Genomic DNA, 24,535 nt, shown 5'->3' on the forward strand with positions numbered 1-24,535 from the left:
ATGCTATGGCAAAGACAGTTTCCCATCATGTGCGCTGCTGCCATCAGGATGAGAAGAGGAGGGGACCTGGAGCACACAATGGTTAAGAAGTGAGGATAAGTGATGAACAGATAGGACTTGGAAATACCAGGACTTGAAATTTCCCAGGAAATACCTAGGAAAAGCCATGAGAAACAGAAGCAAAGGTGAGGAAAAGGTCAGAAACTTCAAGTTTTTGAGACTGAAAACAAAAAATAATGATGCTGCTGAGAAGCAATCTGACAGTGATTTAGAGTACCAGCTCTGGAGTCAGATTATCTAGACTCGAAACCTACATGCACTCCTGAGTAGCAGCGTGGATGGACTTCAGACAGATTACTTAGACTCTCTCTGAACTTCAAGTACCCCAGCTACGACACAAGGAGATAACAGTACTTCATGGGGTCCTAAAGAATTAATCTAATTAATAATGGAAGCTCATCCTAGGCTTTTGCTTTTATTATATTATATAATAACACATTATATCTTACTATTACTATTATCATCAATCAAGACAGACAGGATACATAGATTCTAGTTTCTACTCTCTGACTAGTGACCTTAGGATTTAGGTCCCCACTTGTAACATGAGGGGGAAAAAATAATAATAAAATATAACATAACATAACATAACATAACATAACATAACATAACATAAAATAAAATAAAATAAAATAAAATAAAAATAAATCAGTGATTCTCAGACTAGTACATATATTCATGAGGGATTAAATAGGAGTTCCCTGTGAGGATTTTAAACATGTTGTGTTTTCATTTCAATGGTCATCTAAACAAATTCAAATAAACATATCTGAACCTGGGGCATCTGGGTGGCTCAGTCGGTTAAGCGTCCAACTTTGGCTCAAGTCATGATCTCACGGTTCGTGAGTTTGAGCCCCGCGTCCAGCTCTGTGCTGACAGCTCGGGGCCTGGAGTCTGCTTCAGATTCTGTGTCTCCCTCTCTCTCTGCCTCTCCCCTGCTCATGTTCCGTCTCTCTCTCTCTCAAAAATAAAATAAACACTGAAAAAAATTTTTTAAAAAAATCTGAATCTTCTGAATGCCCACTTTATAACTACTTCTGGCACAAGATTTCAAAGCCTAGGTTTACATTTGTATTTGTGATTATGTTGGCACCGATGTAATTGTAGCAGACTAATGAAAAAGGAACAGATGCGGACGCAATTTATAAAAGAGGAGATTGGACCAAATGAACGCCAAATGATATCAAATGCAGGTCACTGGAAAAGCAGTTGAAGAACTGAATCGTTAGCACAGCAATGTAGACTGTCCAAACTCCAAAGAATCAGCACTACAGCATTCACTACCAAATTCACCTTACTACTTATAATCTGGTTTCAGCTGAACAATGATAGCTGTCTCACTACATTAACGATGTTAATTTGAATTGTACTGGTTTTACAATTTTGTTTGCATTTAATTTGCAAGTATGTATGGGTCATATGGTTGTATAATAGCCTATAAGTACAGAGGTTTATACCTTGTTTCACATATGTACACAAGTAACATCACAAAAAAGAAGAAATTTTAGCAACAACAGATGTTGGCGAGGACGTGGAGAAAGAGGATCTCTTGCACTACTGGTGGGAATGCAAACTGGTGCAGCCACTCTGGAAAACAGTATGGAGGTTCCTCAAAAAAATTAAAAATAGAACTATCCTACGACCCAGCAATTGTACTACTAGGTATTAATCCAAGGGATACAGGCATGCTGTTTTGAAGGAGCACATGCACCCCAATGTTTATAGCAGCACTATCAACAATAGCCAAAATATGGAAAGAGCCCAACTGTCCAACAATGGATGAATGGATAAAGAAGATGTGGTATATATACACAATGAAGTATTACACGGCAATCCAAAAGAATGAAATCTTGCCATTTGCAACTACGTGGATGGAACTAGAGGGTATTATGCTAAGCGAAATCAGTGAGTCAGAGAAAGACAAATATCATATGACTTAACTCATATGAGGACTTTAAGAGACAAAACAGATGAACATAAGGGAAGGGAAGCAAAAAATAATATAAAAACAGGGAAGGGGACAAAACATAAGAGACTCTTAAATATGGAGAACAAACAGAGGATCGCTGGAGGGGTTGTGGGAGGGGGGATGGGCTAAATGGGTAAGGGGCATTAAGGAATCCACTCCTGAAATCATTGTTGCACTATACACTAACTAACTTGGATGTAAATTAAAAAAATAAGTTAAATTAAAAAAAATTTTTTTAATTAAAAAAAAGAAAAAGAATAAGTTTCGCGAACACAAGGGGAATCTTGATATTTTTGTTCTTTTAAAGAATGTCCAAGCATTATTCTGGTTTGAGAAACACTAATTCAATTCTCTCAAAGGTCTCTTACAGCTTTTTGAGTCTAAGATGATCGTTTTGGTTATAGACATGTTAAGCTTAGTTAAGATAGCCCAGTGGGGACTCAGGCTCTGAACTCAGAAGAAAGGGCAGGGCAGGAAACAGATTTAGAAGCCAACTACAGAGGGGTGCAGCTAAGCCCAGGAGACTAGATAGGGTGTCCAGGAGTGTTCATCAGAGATAGACAAGCAAAGAGCTGATGTCTGAGCTCCAGGGAGCTCACCGTGCCTCACAACCTTTACCCTCCTCTGTGTAAAAACACCATTCACCTGAGCATTAAAGATGATCTTCTCAAGATATGCAAAGAATTTGTGTCCCAACTGGGAAGTGAATGGCTTAGAACCCTCCACAGCAATCAAACAAATCTCAGTTTTATATTCCTTGAGGCTTTCAGTCAGAGCTGAGAGAGTCCACACTGACACGAAGAGATCAGCGTCTAAGAGCTGGGCTGTTAACTCACTTCATTCCCACCTCCCAGAAATACAAGGGCCCTTCAGGTGCTCACAGCCAGGTGGCCCCAAGGCTGTAGCAAAAGGAAAGAACGGCATGGTCAGAGGCAATTCTGTGCCAGATTCCAGGGATCAGAACTCATGCCTGGCCACTAGCACAAACTAAAGCTGACATTTCTGCCTGGCCGCACATCTTCCCTCTCTCATAAGCAGTAGGGCTCTATCAGGACCACACGGACCTGTGCTCATCAGGGCCAGATTCATTCTTTCCCTTTAAGAAACCAAGAGGATTCCCTCTCCTCCCTTCTCCAATCCCCAACTCACAACCATGAAGAAAAGCAGAGGAGAACCTCCCCAGAGAAACCCAAGCTTACTGTTTGTCTTCTTCTGAAAGTGAGGTTCTTCCACAGCAGCAACCTCAACTGTGGCCAGTAAGCCATGTTTCCTCAGCCGGCAGCCGCAGCAACCTGTGTGTGGCTCAGGAGCTTCTGGAGGCAGCAGCAGCAGCTCACAGCAGGGACGCTGTGGCTGGTCATTAACTGAAAGATAAAGCAGGAGAGAACGCTATCAGTTATTGTTGCAAAGCCATACGCCAGTGAGGGCTGTTGCACCAGCCCCCTCACCTGGGACCTCAAAACCCAGATCAGTGTCCTAATTACTCTCAGGAAGCCCTGAGTCCCCAACTTGCGGCTTCAGAGTTTCTCCTGTAAACAGGGATTCTGGAGGTTTTCTGGCTACAGCCTGGAAGTTGGTCATTATAATCCTAATCATTTTAGCTCCGTTGGTGCGACCATTTGGGAATGAAAAACGCACTTATGAAAGAAAACAGACTTAAGTGAGCAATCTTGGTTGGTCAAAACCCTGAGGTTGGAAACGGCACACTGGAATCCCAGACACCTGTTTCACTTGTCTAAGAAAAATGCTTCCCTTCCCCATAAAACGTAGCAGCATTTATGAATTTTGCTTCGAACCTGGAGTAATTTATGCTAATTCTTGAAATCCGCTACCGACCACATTTTCATCTGGCCACATAGCTGTGCCCTTCAAATGATAAATGGCACCATCGATAAAGCAGTTTCCCAATCTGGAAAGCCACGGAGTTGTTTTAGATGACTATGAGTAAATACCGAGGAAATAACATTGACACCTGGTTCCCAGGTGACGAGGACAATTCCAGTGCTGTGTGTCTGTAGAAAGAAAACAATATCCCACGGAGAAACAAGTCAGCTGAGGCAGGCGGAGAGCATCACCAGCGAAACCAACAATCTCCCACTGCCCAGACATATGTACACTCTGGCTCTACTCCACCTGTGTGCACCTGCACACAGGGCCTGGCCCCTCCTTATCAGGTGTCACAGGTACCTCCCGGGAGGACTGTTTCACCCTGCTGGGCAAAAGGATGGTTCTCATAAGCAGCGGATACAACATGCTGTGTGTCCCAGCTGCCCATTCAACAACTGTATTTATTAAATGCTGGAATAATCCCAAGTAGTCAGACTAAAATTAAAGTTGGAGAAAGGGTAGAAAATGAAAAGTGGAAGAAGGGAGGGATACACAGGTCAAAGTTAGGTCCTGCTGGCACTTCATAGTCATGAACTCTTGCCACAACCCAGAAACCAGCTTTACTTCTAAATAGCTCAGTTTATCATTGTGGCCCTAGTAAGGTAGAGGTGGGAGTGGGAAACTAGGCAAGAGGAACAAATAGCAAAAAGAACTAATGCAGTGACCACTTGTGGATATAAAACCAAATATTGGACTAAAAAATCTGTGAGTCCAAACAAGATTGCAATGCAAAGGTCAACCTTTTACCCTTTTGCTGCCCACTTCATGAGGACTTGCATTTAAAACCTCTAGAGAAGGAAGAGAGTGGAGGGAGTTTTCAGTTTCTGAGAAGGAAAGACCCTACTACTATGTATTTTAATTCATTCTCTGACAATCCAACAAATCAGGAGTTACTCTGAAATATTCAAGCTATAGGTCCTATTTCTTTATCATTTGCTCAGCAAACCTCTAGGACACAGACCCCCAAAATTTCTCACCCCAAAAAGAAGAAGAGTTATACTGGCACTGCATCGGTTTGCAATTCGTTGTTTAAAGCTGTCAACGGACCTCCCAAGCACTGAGAGCCAGAATGCCACTGTGAGACGTGTCTGTCATCCCAATTGTTTTGTAAGTGGCCTAGGATAGGGCTTGCATTCCAGAAATACTGAAATAAATAATTAGCTAGATTTTTCTCATGCAAAAGCTGCTCTCTAGGAATCACTTAGTTGATTTAGAAGCTACATGAATCTTTTCAGATCCCCAGGGTAACAATGAGAAGCTTGGAACACAAGTTATTTATTTATTTATTTATTTTAATTTTTAAATTTTATTTAGTTTTTAATATGGAAGCTTCATGAATCTGCATGTCAGCCTGTGCAGGGCCCGTGCTAATCTCTGTTTCACTCCAATCTTAGTATATATGCTGCCAAAGCAAGCATACAAGATTGTAATTTAAAAAGAATTAACATAGCAGAGAGAGCCCCAATAGGAATCAACCCCAGCTCCCCAACTATGTGCCCTTGGCCAAGGCTTTATACTCTCTGAGCTTCAATTTCCTCATCAAAAAATGCAGATGACAATACCTACCTTGCATGATATTCAAAGGATTAAATGAGATAATATAAATGAATTCCCAACACAGTACATGGCACATTGTAAGTGCCAAAGAAATGAGTGCTCTTCCCACTTATCTTTCTCTGTTCTATCGGTACCTCCTAACAGAGCAATGGTTTTACCCTGTCCAAACATTCATTTCTATTCCATTATTTCTAGCAAATCCATTGTGGGTTTCTGGAAAGGGCCAAGTAGGAAGGATGAAACCTGAATAGCCTCATGTTAGAGACCCCCACAGCCAAACCACAGCACAGAGTCCCCTAAACTTCAGTGAAAAATCTCAGAGGAAGAGAAGACACACCTCAATAGAGTGTTCGTGAGATGAGAAAGGGCAGGAAGAGATTTTCTGGAGAGTACTTTCCTGAAAGGAGAGTTTCTGGGTCTCCAGACATGGGTTCTGAGCCCAGTGACCCTCCAGGAGACATGCAGAGAAGGTTGTTAGCAAGAAGTAGCCCAGAGCAGCAATGAAGGTTCTGCTCTGGCTTTGCCAGGTACAAGCAGGCAGGCTTCTTCCCCCAAATCCCCCACCCACCTTGGCATGGCCCTGGCCTCCTGAATAATTCCCTCTTCCCACTTCAGAACACAGTGATCGTTGCTGGGGCAATTCTGTCCACAAAGAAGGGTTTGGCAATGCCCAAACCCCTCCGCTCAGGTAACTGAAGCCAAAGGGACATTTCTACATCAGTTTTCCAAGGAAGTGAACAAACAAACCAAAACCAAAAAGAATGCAGTACTATGTACTAGATTTCTCAATGTTTCAAAGCCAGTCACACACTCGCTTCTGCCCTTATGCACATTTCCAGTTACTGGCTGGAAAGGGTCCTACTTCACAATCACTGCCAGTCAATAGGCCACTCTGTCAATCCCACTCCTGGGTGACCACAGCAGCCACTTCACTGGTCTCCCTGCCTCTAGTCTTGTCCCCCTCCCATCCATTGATCAGGGAGCAGCTGCAATTATTCGATTAAACCATATATCCAAATATGCCATTCTGCTCTTAGAACCCTCTGCCAGCTCCCCACTGCCCTAAGGAGGAAGTCCAGTCTATGTGGTAGTTTAACTGGTCTCCCTGATGACTCCCACCCCTCTCACACTGCTCCCCACCTCCTAAACCATGCCCAGAAGAAACTACTGACAGGCTCTGAATGTCCTACCGCCAGGACTTCTTGGTATGTCCCCTGTCTAGAAAAGCCTTTCTCCCAGCACTGTCTGCCTGGCTAACTCTTCTTCAACCTTAGGTCTCCATGTAGCTTCCACTTGCCCAGGATCCTGTCCTGATTACCTCCCCTGCACTGACACCTGGGTTAGGAGCCCCTCCTGGGTACTCCGAAGGCTGCCTCTCTTTTCCCTTGAAGTATTTCTCCTTCATTCTGAGTCCGCAGGGACCACTTCTATTTTCTTCATCAATGTTTTCCCTAGTACCTGGCATGCAATAAACAGTCAGGGAATGTTTGCTTAATTAATTGACTAAGAGATGGACAAGAGAAATAGGGTTTCAGAAGGTAAGGGTGGTGGCATTTCTGGGCCTGTGGTAAACTGATTTCTCAAGCTTGATTAACTGATTCCGGTAAATTGTCCCCAGAGAGGATAGCTCTATGTTCAGCAGGCTTCTACCACATGCTCCAAGGCCATAAAGGACTGTTGAGTTTTCCCAGGCGACTCTTGGGGCATCCGGGAAAATGTAATTAAATCTAGGTCTACTTACCACAAACACTAGGTTTAGCTAAGGTCCGAGCGAGCCATACCAAGGTCAGGAGAGCCCTGGAATCTGCTTTCTGCCAATCTCCATGTTCAAGTCCTACGTGCTCTCTCTCTCTCTGGGTCGCATCATCAGTCACTCAGGCGGACCACCACCCTTTGCCAACATTTAACATAGTTTCCACACCCTAACCTTCTTTTGTACCGTATGGACCTAGTGGAAGAGGCCTTTCAAACTTTTAACCACTTTCTTAAAGAAATTTTCACTTCTGGAGTGCCTGCGTGGCTCAGTTGGTTAAGCGACCGACTCTTGGTTTCGGCCCAGGTCATGATCTCACGGTTCATGAGATGGAGCCCCATGTCAGCTTCACGCTGACAGTACAAAGCCTGCTTGGGATTCTCTCTCCCTGTCTCTCTACCTCTCCCCTGCTCGCTCACTCTTTCAAAATAAATAAACTTAAAAAAAAAGAAATTTTCACCTCAAATGCCACTAATATTAGAACATTATTCGTATCCAGAGAATATAGCAGACTGCTAAAGCATAGCCTTCTCAAATAAGCAAAGATGCTCAACATCATTAGTTGTACATAAATGCAAATTAAGACCACAATGAAATACACATCTGCTAGAAGTAGTACAATTTTTAAAAATTTTAAAGCGCGAGCAAGTCTGTGGAACAACTGGAACTCTCATACACTGTTGGTGGGAACGTAAAATGGAACAGACGCTTTGTAAAACAGTTTGGCAATTTCTTGTAAAGTTACACACAGACTTATGATACAGCCCAGCCATCTCATGCTAGGTATTTACCCCAAAGATAGGAGGGCATAAGTTCGCACAAAGACTTGTGGGTGAACGCTTACAGAAGTCTTATAGGGAATAGCCAAAACTGAAAACAACCCAAATATCCATCAACTAACAGATAAATTAAAATGGAATACTACTGAGCAATAAACAAAGAGCAAACAACTGATATGTACAACAGCATGGATGAATCTCAAAAGCCTTACACTAAGGGAATAAGCAAGACACAAGAAACTGCCTCTTTATGACTCCATTTATATGACATGCCGAAAAGGTGAAGCAATGAGAGCAAAAATCAGATCCGTGTTTGATCTGTGGAGGCTGGTGATGGGTGGAGGTTGAAAACAGATTGCAGAAGGAGCACTGAGTGATGGGAGATCTTCTGTATCATGATTGTGGTCGTGGCTATATACATCTATCAAAACTCATCAAACTGTACACTTTAAAGGGGTAAATTAAAGCCAATTTGACAATAAATCATACTAAAAAAGTTTTAAAATTTTAAGGGTAAATTAATTGTATGTAAATTATACATCAATAACCTGACCCAGCCCCCCCAACAAATCATTTTCCTTCTATTATAATAGTTGACATACTCCACAAATCCATTCATGCCTTGGAGGACCTGAGAACTGTACAGCATAAAGTCTGATTATTGTGTGATTCACTAGGGTGAATAGTGGATAAAATATTCGCTGCACATTCATTCAACAAACAAGGAAGCCTTAACTCTGCAAGGGTCCCCATTAGCACAACAAATATTTATTGAGTGCCTATTACATGCTGTTCTAGATCCTGGAGAGCCTGAAGTGAACAAAAGAGGCAAAATTCCTGCTCTTGTGGAACTTCTAGGAAGGAGGTGGAAAATAGAGAGCAGCAGGTTAAGGCAGTGGGAGGTAGGAGTAATGAAGAAAAATACAGCAGAGTAAGGGAACAGAAAGTACTGGGGGACGGGGTAACTCCTTTCTGAGCAAGCACCTTTAGGACAGTGAAATGACACTGGGCTGTGCCACTTGCAAAAGGGTCACCAAGTGACACCAAGAATGTCAGACTCAGTGATGCTGGCATAAGAATAAAACTACAGGTTTACAGGAAGCTTGGTGCAAAGAGGAAAATAAACATACAGCCCCAGTCAGCACCCACCACGCTGCTCCTCCAGCCCCTTCTTCACCAAAACACTTGGCCCTTGTGCACTTCACATTAAGTTTCAAAGAGAGATGAGAAATACAAAGAAGAAAGGAGGAGACAGACAGAGGAAGTCCTGCAAAAAAGACAAGGTAGGAAGGTTTATTTCCCACTTGGCAAAGCCGTAAGAAAAACAGGAACTACTTCCCGTGACTGCCTTGTACCCTTCTAAAGCATTAAATCTGCCTACGGAAGCGTAATAAGGGGGGAAAAAATGCACATGTTTGCACTGCTGCCAGGAACTCTCAGTCTCTGCAGTCACCAAAGGGTCGGTTGGTGTTTTTCCTTCTGGCAAGAACACTGGGGGCACGTGAGGCCAGGCCTAGAGAGCTGAACTTCCATCTAAGGTGCAGGTCGACCCCTCGGCCAGGGCATGTGCCAGACGAGGGCCGTCCCCAAGCAGGAACCACACCACCACCATTTCTCACTGCAGCAAAGTAGTTGGCCCCTCATAAGGCCATACTCCAGTCAATTGTCTTACTGACAGACAGAAAGTTTGATGCAGTTTTGGAGAACCGTTCCCTCTACACCCCTGTCCCAACCTTATAGAGAAGCGGAGGCCCTCAAAAAGCAAGTGGCTTGACCAGACTCACCCCCTAGAGTTAGAGCTGGCCCCCACATGTCTAAAGAAGTAACTTTTCCGGGGCACCTGGGTGGCTCATTCGGTTAAGCGGCCGACTTCAGCTCAGGTCATGATCTCGCGGTCTGTGAGTTCGAGCCCCACGTCGGGCTCTGTGCTGACAGCTCAGAGCCTGGAGCCTGTTTCAGATACTGTGTCTCCCTCTCTCTCTGACCCTCCCCCTGTTCATGGTCTGTCTCTCTCTGTCTCAAAAATAAATAAATGTTTAAAAAAAAAAAAAAAAGTAACTTTTCCAACAACTGTTATACATCCCTCCCCACTATCATCTTTCCGCTGCAATTCTGTTTGTTCTTCTGAACACACTTCTCTTATGAGTTCTATCCAAATATACCCAGAACGTGCAGTCAGCAACTAGTGTTCATTTCTCCCAGAGAGCAGTCTTAAGGACAACTAGTTCTCCAAATTTTACATAGATAGATAGATAGATAGATAGATAGATAGATAGATAGATAAAGTGTATGTTCTACTTTGTTGACAAATGTCTACATGATTACCAGAAGTGAGACAGAAGCTGAAATTTGTGACAACAGCTTGTCAGCATCTCTCCTGATAAAACGTATCTAGACGTCTCACATCGATAAACAGCTAGCCAGTAACATAGACGTCTCACATCGATAAACAGCTAGCCAGTAACATACAAAGCAGCAGGTAGATGTAAGGCAGGATTGAACCCTACCACATATGAATTGAAAATGAGTTGGCACTAGAGCTCAACTGATTGCATATTCATGAGATGTTGATACAAAAGCAAGACCCACCTACGCATCTGGTCTCCAAAGAGATGTGGAGGGTCCTGTAAAATTAGGGTATGAAACCCATGAGCCCAACAGAGCACGCTTGCTTTGGAAAAGGTCTGTTCTTTCATTGCATCTCTGAGCATATGTCTCTGGATCAGAAGCCCCATTCAGGGAAAAGGCTAATGAGATTACTGATAGAAAACCAGGCTGCATGCAACAGGCTCACCGAAACCAGGACTGAAAACAGAACGTAGCTGCTGAGGTGGGAGGAAGGGATTTGGACTGTGACTTCTCCCCTGCTGACCCTGGGGAGCTTTATTAGCCCGGGGTTCATTTGACTGTCTGAGTTGCACTTCTCTGGCCTCCAGGTGCCCCTGAGCTCTCTATCCTTAAGGCCATCCTTGCTAACCCTAAATTCCACCCCCTCACATTTCCCAACCATCCTATAGACTCCCAAATTTAGTTAAACTGCCGTTAGCTGCCATTAGGCCCCTAGAGGCCTGCAGAAAGGCCATGGTCTGGTATTCAGCAACCCCTGAGATTGTGTTCCTACTTAAATGGTAATATTTTAATACTCAAATTTGAGGACAAAAAGATGTAAGAAATCCTCCAAGGTAAAAAGTCAAGGGTAAAAGGAAGCAATTCTATCATTATAGAAGATTTCTATCATCCTGGAAGAGGCTCTATCACATACCCATTTTTAAAATATATATCCAATGAATTTCATCAATTCCAGCAATCTGTGACTCTTGGACACTTTTTTTTAAGTGCCAAATGTATCATACTTACTTATTATTAACAATTAGTTTATAGAGGAATACAGATTCAATTTCCTGGACAAAAGTATTTGCTAATAGCTAATTTTCAAAATGAAGGCTATGAAATGAACACATACAAACTGAAAGAAGAGACACATGAATACCATCAAATCTGTAACTAGCCCTGGAGAAGCATTATCCTTCCTGCTGTCAACAATTCTATTTTAAAGGAGACTCACAAGGTTTAAATCTATTTCTATCATATTTGAACAGCCAAAGATACGTTTCATCACTCTCAACATTGCAGTTGCTACCAGCTAATACAGTCTCAGGACTTCTAAAACTGCTAAGAGCCATGGTTTTCAAAAGCAAATCTGTCCCGTACCCAAGTTCTTGTTTCATTGTTATTGAATTATGGAGAAGTTCTAACAAAATATTAGAGATAGTCCATCTCCCCCTGCTGATTTCCATTAAACAAACACAGGGCAACCTTCAAAGGAGGATTTCGGCAAACAATACAACTATTTGCTTTTTCTCTGGTAGGAGTACCTAGCATATAGGAAAAAGAAGTTTCCTGTTGAAAAGAAATCAATCTGTCAACATTATTTATCATAGAAAAAAAAATTTTTTCAACTACCATTATAATACCAAAATAAGAAGGGCCTGGAAGGAAGGAGCTATTGAAGTCAGAAACACCCTGAGCTATACAGAAACACAAGCAAGCAAGTCTCCATGAGCAATCAATCACTTATTTGCAGAAAAATTTGACTACCGTGTTCCCCGTTGTTGCAGGAGGGTTTCCCAAGAGAATGTTAGGATAAAAGTCTAGTGACTGTATCAGCAAAAACCATTCTGTTTGGCTCCCATCTCTGAAGGGTCAACATCTTCAGATGTCCAACCTTCTCCTAGCATAAAGGGTTTATTTTTATAAAAGTGCTCAAAGGACTTGGGGACAAACCCAAATCCTTTCACCGCCTTCCCCTTCCCTTGGGCTTATGCTACTGTATGGCAAACTCTTCCTAAACATCCTTAACTCTTATTTTTTTTTAATTAACTGGCCCAGTAGAAAGCAGGGAGGTTTTGGAGTCAGAGAAAACTGGTTTGGAAGCCTGACTCTGCTCCTCACCAGCACTGGGACCGTAGGGACTCTGAGCCCCTGTATCCTCTCCAGAAAATAGAACTAATAATGTATACAAACATTAAGTCAGTTCCAGGAACAAAGTAAGTGTCCAGTAAATGGTAGCTATTATAATGATTAGTGCTGCTGACTTCACAGGGTGAAGCATTCATCATGGGTGGGGCATAAAGTGGGCAATTTATTAAAGGAATCTCTCTTCTCTCTTCTTTGTCCACAGAAGGTACTATTTCCCCAAAGTCCTTTCCAGAACGAACTGGAGCTCTCCCCAGTGCCCAGCTCAGTGGAAGATGTTAAAGGGGTGACCCTGATATCCTGGTGCCACTTCTGGAATTGTTTTACCACGAAATCCTCTTTTGGGAGCCCCCAGCACTCACTCACACTATTCCCTCCATGCTCTGGGCAGGCAACTCCTATTCCCTATGCAAGCACACTGCTCCCTTCCTCCAAGTCTTCAGCACCTGGCTCAGTTTCCCTCTCCACCGTGAAGTCTCCTCCAGCCTCTATATCAACTACCTGTTTGCTACCTGGGCCTTATACTTCATCTTTTCAGGCTCTCCCTACAATCCTCTCCAGGCTACTGACTTATCAGGTGGTCCCTGCTAAACTGTAAGCTACGTGCAGCAAGCTACTGTGTCTCAACATCTTATTCTCTGCCATATTGAGCCCAGTGCCCAGGAAGACTCTATGCTCTGTAACATTCGTGGAATGAAGGCTTCTGAAGTCAGACTTCAGGAATGAGAGAAAATAGTTAAAGCAGGCTCACTACAGTAACAAATCAGAAGTTTCATTGAAAGTAGAGGTTCAGATAGCCCAGAAGCATGACAAAATTTCCAGCTGTGCTCAAAGAAACTCAAGTTCAAGCGCATTTAATTTGGTTGTCCTCAAAGCCGCCCTAATTCGCTGGGAAGGACATTCATTTTCATTGGCTTCATGTGGGCAAAGGAGAATGGGTAATTCGCCAGACATAGGCTCTAGAACCCCTGTAAGCATGCCAGCTACAAGAATACCTCCCCTAGGGGCTCAACCCTAAATATAAGACTGCCAGCATTGGTCAAGACTCTTGAACTCTAAACACATAGGCTCAAGTCAAAAGCTCACTCAATGAAGCACAGCAATACCTGAATAAAATTTTTCCACCTCAATACTCTATTCCCTCTACATTTGCCAAAACGAGTTATCTAACCCCAGGCTCTTGTCCCATTCTAGCTCACTGAGTATGTGACCAAACCCTAGCAATCTTTATCCAGAACACCTTCTTTCACCAGCCAGCTCTTGAGGCAGTGCGGGCTTCTGTCACATGTCTGAGATGCTTCTGTTTCTACGGCCCAGCCAGGACCAGGTAACTAAGTAAGTGAAAATTTAGTCGGGCTTCCAGGACCAGCACAGACATCCAGGGTCTGAGCTCCGCCCCCAGCTCTTCCCCAACTTTACACCTGGAACTCCTCTATAACAACCAAAACAAACCATGTTGCTGGCTGCGTTGCTTAATCAAAAGAAGAAAGAGGAATAAGGTCACAAGTTTAAATCCATACACTTGTGATTCTGAAAAGCAAAAATTGAAGGATGTTGGCCTTTTTTTTAAACACTGGCAACATGAACTCCATTTTTTGAGGTTTGGGAGGATCTTCTCAGAGGAAACAGATCTCTACTATTCCGATTATTATTATGATTCTAAGTATTCCTTCTAGAAAGCGCTGTCATTAAGATTTTCACAAATCCAACATTTTATATGCCAGATTAAAAAGTGTTCAAGGAAAAGAAACTAAACTATTGGGTGCAACTCCTACTAGCCTTCTTTTTTTTAACAGTGGTTTTACAGTGTCATTTAAGTATCTGCACAATCCAATCTCCCAGGCAGCCATGTGCTAAATATCTACATCAGGTAAGCACCAGAGTCCCCAACCTGGTGCTCTGCCTAAGGACAGAGTGCCTTGCTGGTCTCTGCAGCCGCCAGGGGCACATGCACTCCTCTTAATGGAGGCCATTGGAACCAACTGTCAGACAACCCTCCCTTTGCTCTGGGGAAGAGAAAGGCACGCTGTGATCATGTGAAATGTGACCAGGTTTGGAAAATGGAAAATGGCACTGATGCCACTAAATTTGCAAATCCTGCAACAGAACAGACAACTGAATTAACATAACTTGACCAAAGGCTTTCTTTTTTCTTGAACCCAAGGTCCTTACTACAATGAACACAATCATTAAAGTTAAAAAACAAAACAAAACAAAACACCACTCTGCCCTGAATCACAATTAATCTTAACGGGCCAAAATTAGCACAGGGTTTTGTACTTTTGCATAAAGGAAACAGACTCCAGTTAAGACTCGACCTTCAGGACTGCTGTGGGGATTTCCTTCCTATTCAAACCTACAACCAAGGAGCAATTCTAATTGGAGAGAGAGAAAATACAGTTAAAAAACTCCTTAAGATTCAAATTGGACCAACAGACAATAAGTTAATGAGGCCAGTCTGATTTTCAAAGATTCAGTGTCCATTTTAAGCTGAAAAGGACAGACTTGTATAGACACAATTTTTTTCTCTCCTAAAAGGACATTGTAAACACTACCCAAAATTCTGGTATAGTAGCAAAAAGTCTGGATTAAAACACGAGGGGCCAAGATTTTAATTTCCAGGTAATGACCCCTGTGGGGTAAATCCACTATATCACTTTAAGCCACAGAACAGAAAACAAGTCTTGATGATAAAGAGGCTGGAGTAGAAGATCTGAATCTAGGAAAACTGCTTGGAGCTTGGGTATCAGACTTGAGCTTGAATCCCCCGTGTTGGTTGCCATGTTGCCATTAGCAAAACGTGTGAACCATGAACGACTTATTTAACCACTCTCTGCATCAGGTATACAGAGACATCTCTGTATGATGGGACATACATCAATATTTCCCCAAACGTGGGAATTCATCACAAGGTGAATTTAAGTGCCACTTAAATTCCACTTAGACAATTCTAGATGGACAGATGCAGTATGAAAAACTGAATCACACAATGAGAAAAATTCATTCAACACTTTTTTGGCCTTTATAAAAATTTTATTACATTAAAGAGAAAGTTTGTTTGGCCTGCTCTTCAACACTTCTTTAATATTGGCTAATACCCCCTTTTAACAAAGTGACAACAAGTCTCTGAGTCCACCAGCACCTTTGGAAAGCAAGTTTATTTCACAGACAATTTAGAAAAACGATTTTTTTTTAACATTTATTTATTTTTGAGAGAGAGAGCATGAGCTGGGAAGGGGCAAACACAGGGTGACACGGAATCCGAAGCAGGCTCCAGGCTCCAAGCTGTCAGCACAGAGCCCGATGAGGGGCTGGAACTCGTGAACTGCAAGATCATGACCTGAGCCGAAGTCAGACGCTCAACGGACTGAGCCACTCAGGCACCCCAAAAAATGACTTGTTTTCACTCTATTTTGTAAATACACTCACAAAAATGTGAGTCAATGTAAATAACCTGAATGACTTATGTGCTGCCTATCAAAGATAGGGTGATGGTGACAATTTACAAGAGGTGACACGAAGGAAGGCCTAACCCTCGTCGTGCTCTCATCTACCCATGGTCAGTGGGTAAAATTTCAGTCAGTGAGGAATATGAGTAGAGGATGCATTGCAAACAAAAGTAACCAGAGAGGATGAATGTGAGATACCACAACAATGAGGAGCAGGAAGGGGCTCCTAAAATCGAAGGAAATTCAGTTAATAAATAGTTATTAAGCCATACTATGTGCTAATAATCACTGACGAAAAAACAAATCTAGTTCCTTCAAGTATGCCTCTTATAATCTAGGATAAAAGCTGTCAAGATAGGTCAGAGTCTTATTTCAAAGAGCCTTGAATGCCAAGCTAATGATCATCATGGCAGCAGACCCTCCAAGTCTGTATTTAGCCGCTAGTACTTTACGTGGTATTTGAAAAAATATTTGCCAAAGAAATGAATTTCAGTTTAATGGTATTTTTTTGTACATTAACACATTTAATTTTTTTATATTAACACATTTTTCTAATAGTTTATCTTCCTCTTCCCTCCCTCTCCTGATACCAGAGATCACACCTCACCCCAGTTAAGATCAACGGACACCTCCACCTCCAAGCCCTGCCCCTGGGAGCAGAGAAGGATCCTCAGGTCAATCTAAACTCATTACTCTGGGTCTTTACTGTCTCTCTGCCTTTCCAAGGAAGGCTGTTGCTTCCATCAGTTTGCCTTTATGTCAAACTTGGGTCATCTAAACACCAGATGCAATTGATTTCAAACTGCCACCCCCTTGGGGATTTGCTTCTTCAAGAAAACAAGCTTGGTATGACCCTTGACAAAAGGAATTATTCCCAACCTGGCATCTTACAGGAATTTTGCAAAGCAAGTGTAAATAGGGATATGAAACCCACACAACTTCACAGTGTCTTTCCTCCTCTCATGCACCCCCCCTTCCCATCCTGAAACCCCTTGCTCCTTTTCCACCCCCAACCCCCTTCTTCCTTCTGGTCCCAATCTGTTGTGATCTCTGAGATAACAAATTCAGGACAATGCCTCAGAAAGCCCTGTGTCTTGCCCACCTACCCCCAGTGAGAGTCTTCCAAGATATTTAGGAATATCCTTATAAGGTTAGTCCAGTTCTCATCCTAGGATGGGCAGTGGTGCTCCTTTCACATAATGGCTTAACAGGACTGCAGGATAAGTGTCAGAAGCAAAACCTATACCCACAATGGAGAGATGTCCAGGATAGAGCGTCCAAATGAGTATTTTATTTCAGAGAGATTCTCCAAATGGTGAGTTGGAGATAGGAACAACATCTCACTAAATCATGTTTGCTCTACTGAAGTTTATTGAGATGAACCAACTCCCCCTTCCTTTGCATTTCAGATGAGAATGCCTTTTTGGTTCTATGATTCATCATGTCTTCCTCCATTAAGGCAGATAAGTAGACAATTTCCACAGCTTTCTTGCCTCTGCCTTCCTCTCCTATCACCTTCACCGTGCCACCTTCACTCTCATCGGGAATACTCTTAGGCACCCCCTGGGTGTCTCCTCTCTAGTCTTGAAACCACATAATCTGTGAAACTAATGCTGAAGATTTCCCATAGGACATTATCTCTAAGCAGCTCCGATCAAAGAATCACCTGGTTCCTAAATACACACCTAGAGCTGGAGGATGTAAACACATGAAGGGCTCTTTAAAAGTCATGCACTTCCTCCTCTTTCATTTTGTAAAGCAGGGACCTAAATCTTGGAAAAGTAAAATGACTTGCCCAAAGTCATTATATTTTTTATATATAATTTCAGAAATTCACTAAAGAGCCATGATTTCTGAAATTATATGTAAACAATATAATTCTATGCAAAATTACATTTAATTACACATAAAACTTGGAGTGTACATGTCTATGTATATTTTTTCTGAAGAGAGAATCCATTGATTTCATCATATACTCGAGATTATTAAAAATCCTCTCCCCATAGGGGCATGTGGGTGGCTCAAGTCAGGTAAGCCTCTGACTTGGGCTCCAGTCAAGATCTTGCAGGTTCATGAGTTTGAGCCCCATGTCAGGCTCTGTGCTGACAGCTCAGCGCCTGCAGCCTGCTTCAGATTCTGTGTCTCCTTCTCTCTCTACCCCTCCCCCACTCGTGCTCTGCCTCTGTCTCTCAAAAATAAATAAAAACATTTTTTTAATTTTAAATAAACAAACATTTAAAAAATCCTGTCCCAATAAATGATGACCTCTGATATTGGTTATGCATATAAAATTCTTTCTGGGAACTGTCCCATACTAAATACCAGTTATCATAAAACATCTGGACTTCAAGACTAGCCAGATAAAATGTTTTGGCTTCCAAATGCTTCTTGGAAGTTGAATTTGGCATAGAAAATGCCGTAGAGTTTTAAACAAATACACACACACACACACACACACACACACACACACACGCGCGCGCGCGCACACACACACACACACACACACACACACAATGAATAAAAGAACAGATCCTATGCATACAAGGTTGTTTTGGTTTTTTAAAAAGTATTTAAATTCTATATTACTTAGTGAATTATCTCATTCTTATTTTAAAAAATTAATTGATGTGCAAATCAAAGTGCTTTAAAGTGAAAGGTCATAGATGATAACATTTTCTCAAATCACAGCTGCCTCAAAAAGAAATGAAACTGATTGGGCCCCTGACTGGCTCAGTCAGTTAAGTGTCCTATTCTTGATCTCTGCTCAGGTCATGATCTCATGGTTCTTGGGATTGCTTGGGATTCTGTCTCTCCCTCTCTCTACCCTTCCCCCACTCTCTCTCACTTTTCTCAAAACAAACCTTAAAAAAATGAAATGAATGGAATCACAATTGTTTGTTCTACAAAAAGTGAGCTGACCTAAATTGAGTAAAAATTTCTCAATCTTTATCACAAACCTAACTACAAAAACTTCACATATATTTCTATTTCTAAGGCTTTTCTGTGATTATCCCATCATTATAATTTGTTTTTTAGAATATAGCAAACAAAAATTAGTTTCCCATTCTCTTTGATTCGTTCAAGTCAGCTTTTATTGAACCCCTTTCATATCAAAGGGGTTGAATTAAGGACTGGGAGAATGAATCAAAGTCCTCCTTGAGGAGAACCGTACACTCAAGAGGAATACAAATACATGTTAACTAAAACCAAAAAAACAATTAAATACATGACATGAATAGTGCAGTAATCTAATCTTACGGAAGCAAAAAAGAAGGGGATAATCGTCACTCAGTGTTAGCAGGGAGGAGTGAATCCAGGAGTTCATGAGAGGGATGGCATTCCAATCAGGTCTGAAATTGAGTTTTCAAAATGTAAAAAGACAGGATTTCAAACTTTATTTTGTTCCAGGAACTACGTATGATGCACCTGCCATTCACTATTCCCATAAATGCTCTTTGCCTTAGCATAGTTTATTATCTTAACGGAATGCAAAGTAACGGAAAGCTCTATCCGAAGACAATTTTACACATGAGCTTTTCATTCTGTGGTTTAAAACATTTCTAAATGTACCTCTCTAACAACATCTATGCTGGTTATCTACCAAGGAACTATTTTTAGGTAAAAATATCCAAATGAAGAGGAATCACTCTTTGCCGTTTGCTAGTATTTCTTTTGTCAAAACTTGAATATCCTGACAAAGTCCTGACTCTGATTTGGCAAATTCATGGAAACTAAACTGCCCGGGGTTACAACCTCAGCTTCACTACTTACAAACTCTGTGATCAGGCTCCTTAACCTGTCTATATCTCAGTCTCCCCATCTGTAAAATAAAGATAATAATAGTATCCACAACCTGTGCTTCTCATGAGAACAAACTGAAACATCATGTAAAATGCTTAAAACAACATACAGGACACAGTAAATGAACAATAAGTGAAACTGCTTCTAACTAAGTAGAAATGTTTTCTAAGAACTGATTTCTAATTTGCTGTAATAATTTAATAGGAAAACCAGTTTCCCATCCTATTTCACTTTCATAAAGCCGACTTTGACACTGTATTTACTTGCTGAGAAGGATGCCATACGAAACGGCTAAATCTGATTCCTAGACAGTAATGGCAATAGCTTATTTCAAAAGGTCGACAACATAATTAAGGATAGTACAAGCAGAAATTGTATTGTTTTATAACCAACAGAAAAAAAAAAAATTCACCAAAGTTAAGACTGACAGCTAAATTAATAGTTCTCTTGCCTTTGTCTTTTTGTTCCTTATACTTTTACAGCCAAACACTCTGCCATTCCATTTTAGATGTATTACACAGGAAAACATTTTGACATCGTAGACCTACTCACAAATATCTGACTGAAGCAATAGTAAAATTTTCATTTTAAAACCAAGAAAAGAATTAATGTTATTGTCTGTTCTTTCCACGGTGTTGCAATCCCTATGCAACCAAGATCCTAAGCTGAGAGTTTGGCTGGCCCACTCACAGCACCAAGGGAAATATGATACAGGCTGTAGATTCTGATAAGGGCTATAGCACATGAATGTACCATAAATACAGTGAGCATTCTCAGAGAGTCCTCTGCTTACAGCAGCTGAAATTGTACCACCTCGAAGCTTAGTGTGGGATCTAAAGTACTCTGGGGTTCACTGGCTGGGTTCAAATCTTAGTCTTGCCACTTGCAAGATGTGTGCCAGGGACAGACAAGGTAGTTCACCCTTCAGTTTCTTAATCTGCAAAACAGGGATGATAAATAGGTTTGTTGCAGAGATTCAATTAGTATTTGAAAAGCATTTGGAATAGTGCTTGCCACATGGTGCTATTTAACAGCACCTATGAAATAAACATTACAATAACTCTGGCATTTACGATGATTCCCACATGCAGATATGAAGAGGGTCTCAGTTTTTCATGTAGACCCTCTCCCAGAATAGTTAAATAAAACAAATTTTCAGAAAGATCATTTAAACTTTGATGCTGGAATAATGGCCATATAGAGCATTTTACTTGCATTATTTCTTTGACATCCAGACAGTAAATAAAAATGCATTTGGATTTGAGAGTATTTTAGAAACAAAAAACCACGTCTACTGGTAATTTCTAGATATCCAAAACGTTCACAATTAAAGAGTCTACAGTAATGTCCGCTTAATTACTTTAGGAGCTAAAAATTGAAGTAGTAAAGATATTAACAATTTGCAATCACTATGAACATAGCATAAGTAACTTGGTTCATGGGAGGATAGATCCCTAAAAACTTTTTTTTGGATGGAAAAATATTCCAACTTCTCCCCATATAAGGTAAATACCTACTGAAGGTAATTAAAAACAAAAACAGAAAATAAAAAACTGTGTTGCTGAGTTTCATTCATTTTTAATAATGTAAGCACTGAGACTTCCTACAGTGGAAGTTGAAAACAGCCAAGTCCTAATTATCCTTTTTCAATCCTAGACTGACCATTATCTCATATGAACTGTAAATATGCCCTAAGTCAAAGATGTGTCCATCAGAGGCCTCTATTTCAATGTAAACTGAAATATTTATGACTTGAGATCTCAAATGCTCAGGAGGAGGGCAGACACACATTTCACAGGTGTCCCCTCCAAAATCAAGATATGTTGTTCTAGAACATGAGGCTTGTCCTTGCAAGGGAATTACTCTTACTAGAATAGCAATTCTTTGTCTCTTAAATGGACTGTGGTACTCATTAAGCGTGGTCACTCTGATCCTACTGCTTTCTTTCAAGTAGATACCAATTTGCTCTGCGTGACCAACAGTTGTTTTTTTTTTTTAAACTCTCTATCATGAATTATTTGCTTTATAGGAGCAGTTAGGGAAGAGGCTGACAATGGAAACTTTGTACTTATAAATCATTATACTATCTGAAGAGGTTCTACCCCAGAACAGTCTCCATTGCTTTCACACTTTCTTTGATTTGGGAGAAGTGTCTTCAGGGCATGATTCAAACAACAGAAAGCCTTCATTATTTTTGTGGTAGGTATAAGAAAAATGGGCCGAAATAAAAGGGGAGATGAGAAATGAGGGACTGTCTGAAAAGCTCTGTCTGAAAAGAAGATCAAAACTTAGGTTTGGGTCCCAAACCATTGTTAAAACAACCAGTAAAACTGCTTTTGAACTTGGAAAATTTGGTAAGGTGTCCTTTGGGGGAGGCGGGGAGGGAGACTGGGCCTTAAAAAGTGACTTGCTGATTTTCATCACCAAGTAACTTTTAAAATATCAAATTTGTCCTCTTTTATGTGTCCTCTTTTATGTAAATGTATATACCACCCATTCACTTTGTGAAGTGTCACTAAATAATACTCGGATTTTAAAAGCTGACGGTATCAATGCTGCAAAAGACAAGAGCCAATTACTTCCAGTGTCAGACGCTTCTCTCTCTATCCTTCTCTCTCTCTCTCTCTCTCTCTCTCTCTCTCTCTCTCTCTCTCACACACACACACACACACACACACCTTGTTTATTTCCTTCTATAAGATAAATGCTGAAAAAGAGACACCTACACACAACCATGAAACCGACCCACGCCAAGAACCTTCGCCGGTAACAAAGGTCTGGGAATCGGGAAACATTCTGATAAAAAAAACAACCAGACGGCCTTTTCGCCTGCTCTCCCGGGATTCCTCCCAGTCTGCAACCACCCGTCTTCACCGGATCTTAGTCGGAACCGGCAAACCATAACGCTTTGTGAAGCCCGAGCCCCCTCCCGCCAACGGGTTGATTCCCAGGCCAGTCGGCCAGGAGGCGCTGCACCATTGCCCCCAGGCCACGGGCGGCCCAAGCGCAGCCCACCCTCCCCCACCGCGGAGCCCAGCCCCGCGGCGGAGCATGGAGTTCTGCGCCGCCCTCCGGGGTTACTCCCGGTCATTCCGCGGCACCATCTCGCCCCAGCTTCCCCATCCGTGCCCTGCCTGAGGCAGCCCCGAGAGACTGAACTGCAAAGGGCAGGAAGGATGGGGGCGGGGAGAATGGGCACATCACCTCCAGGTTTCCTCCGGCTCTTCTTCTAAGTCTTTCGAGTTTAAAAAAACAAAACAAAACCGCGTCCCCCCCCCCACCCGCTGCGCCAGGCACACCAGCTGGGGTGCGCAAACGAAGGCCAGAAGCAGGACCCCCGGGGTCAAACAAAGCCTCCGAGGCCTCAAGTTGATCAGTAGCGCTACAGACCCCATTTGGGACACCACCCAGCCGAGTTCTTGGGGAACAAGAACGCGCCGCTCCAGTCCGGGGGCGCACGGGGCGGATCCCCAGATCAGAGCCCAACTCAGACCAGCTCCTTCAAGAACGGAGCGGGGACTCAGTGCTGGCATTTGTCCCGGTGGGCGCCGGCCGACCCACAAACAGAGAGGTTTCCAGCCGGCTCAGGCTCTTCAGAACAAAGAGAAGCGCTGGGTGCTGAGACTACTCTCCACCCCCCGCTCCCTCCGCCCCGGCAGCGGCGCCCCCAGCCCAACCAGAACCCTCCATCCCACTGCGCCCGCGGTACTGCGCCCGGGTCTCCACGCCCGGAGATGCTTCCCCGGCTCCATCGCCGGGCGAACCCCGTGCGCAGTAGCGCCGCGTCTTCGGGTAGCCAGAGCTTGTCCTAGGACGTCCTCTCCATTTACGCCGCCCCCGCTCCATTTGGGTTGCAAGAAGTGGGGGTGCAGACTGGTCCCCGAAACTCAGCGCCTCCCAGAGCCTCTTCCGCCCCGAAACAAAACAATAACGCCCAGGTTACTGGAGAACCTCTTACCTGTTTTCCACTTTTGTGTGTGCGTCTTTTCCCCACCCCTTGAAAAACCCTTCCGGAGAAGGGAAAAGGGGGAAAAAAGAGGAGCAAAGCGCCCCAAAAAATTGGTTCTGGCAGCGCCGGTCCAGCGGCGCCCCCCCTGCCCTGCCCACCTGAGCCCGAGAAGAGAGGCGTCCGCTGGGCTCAGCGGATCCCGGCGCCACTCACTCTCCCTCGGAATTACCGGGGTTTTGCCGCGACTAGTTCCTTTTATAGATTCGGCTGCGCTGAGCGCCAGGGTTACTATCGGTCAAAGCCTGTTCTCTCCCTCCTTCCCCGCCCCCTTCCCCGGCCTCTGTTTATGTAGTTCAGTCACTCAGCAGAAAGCACGTGGAGCCGCGCCCCGCCCCTTAAACGGGCGACGTCCTGCGGCTCTCTGCACGCCTGGGGGCAGAGGGCGGGAGGTGGGAGTTGCTGCGGGCCTAGCAGGTCCTGGGTGGGCGCCCCCTGCCCGGTCCGGGCCTGCCAGCCTAGGACGAGAAGGAACCGTGGGGCCTGCGGCTGAGCCAGAGATGGTCTCTTCCACGTTCTCAGCGGCAAATAGCACTAGTGGAAATCGCTTTCTCTAAACTCCTGCTTTCAGCATTTTTTTCCCTTTGTTACTTTACCCAGTCAGAGGGATTGGGGGCTGCAACCCCTCAGAACAGCATCCCCTAGCCTTTCCTTTCAAATGCCCGGGGTGTGGGAGAAGATGGACAGTCCTCTGGCTAATTAGCAGTTTTTGTTTTCCACCACAAACCCTGACTTTGGTATTTAATAGGCGACTTATTTATTGCCTTTGGGATTCCCCCGCCTGTGCCTCCCAGGTTC

General features: G+C 43.0%; 1 protein-coding gene and 1 non-coding gene across 5 annotated transcripts in view; both read right to left on the minus strand.

The window, feature by feature from the left end:
* ABCA1 (ATP binding cassette subfamily A member 1) overlaps nucleotides 1-23,914 on the minus strand; it is a 132,439-nt gene extending 108,525 nt beyond the window's left edge. For all 4 annotated transcript variants that reach the window (XR_006210846.1, XM_042965355.1, XM_042965354.1 and 1 more), the window contains exons 1-2: nucleotides 23,690-23,914; nucleotides 3,229-3,393 (exon numbers count right to left, since the gene is read on the minus strand). Coding sequence is in view for 3 of the 4 variants with exons in the window: in XM_042965355.1 (XP_042821289.1) it covers nucleotides 3,229-3,294 (66 nt within the window). In the remaining variant the exon portion in view is untranslated. The remainder of the gene's footprint in view (nucleotides 1-3,228; nucleotides 3,394-23,689) is intronic.
* LOC122233319 lies at nucleotides 5,232-5,334 on the minus strand. Its single transcript, XR_006210879.1, has one exon. It is a non-coding gene; the product is annotated as a U6 spliceosomal RNA (small nuclear RNA).
* Nucleotides 23,915-24,535: the final 621 nt, after the last annotated feature.

Source organism: Panthera tigris, chromosome D4, assembly GCF_018350195.1.
Source record: "Panthera tigris isolate Pti1 chromosome D4, P.tigris_Pti1_mat1.1, whole genome shotgun sequence".
NCBI lineage: Eukaryota > Metazoa > Chordata > Mammalia > Carnivora > Felidae > Panthera > Panthera tigris.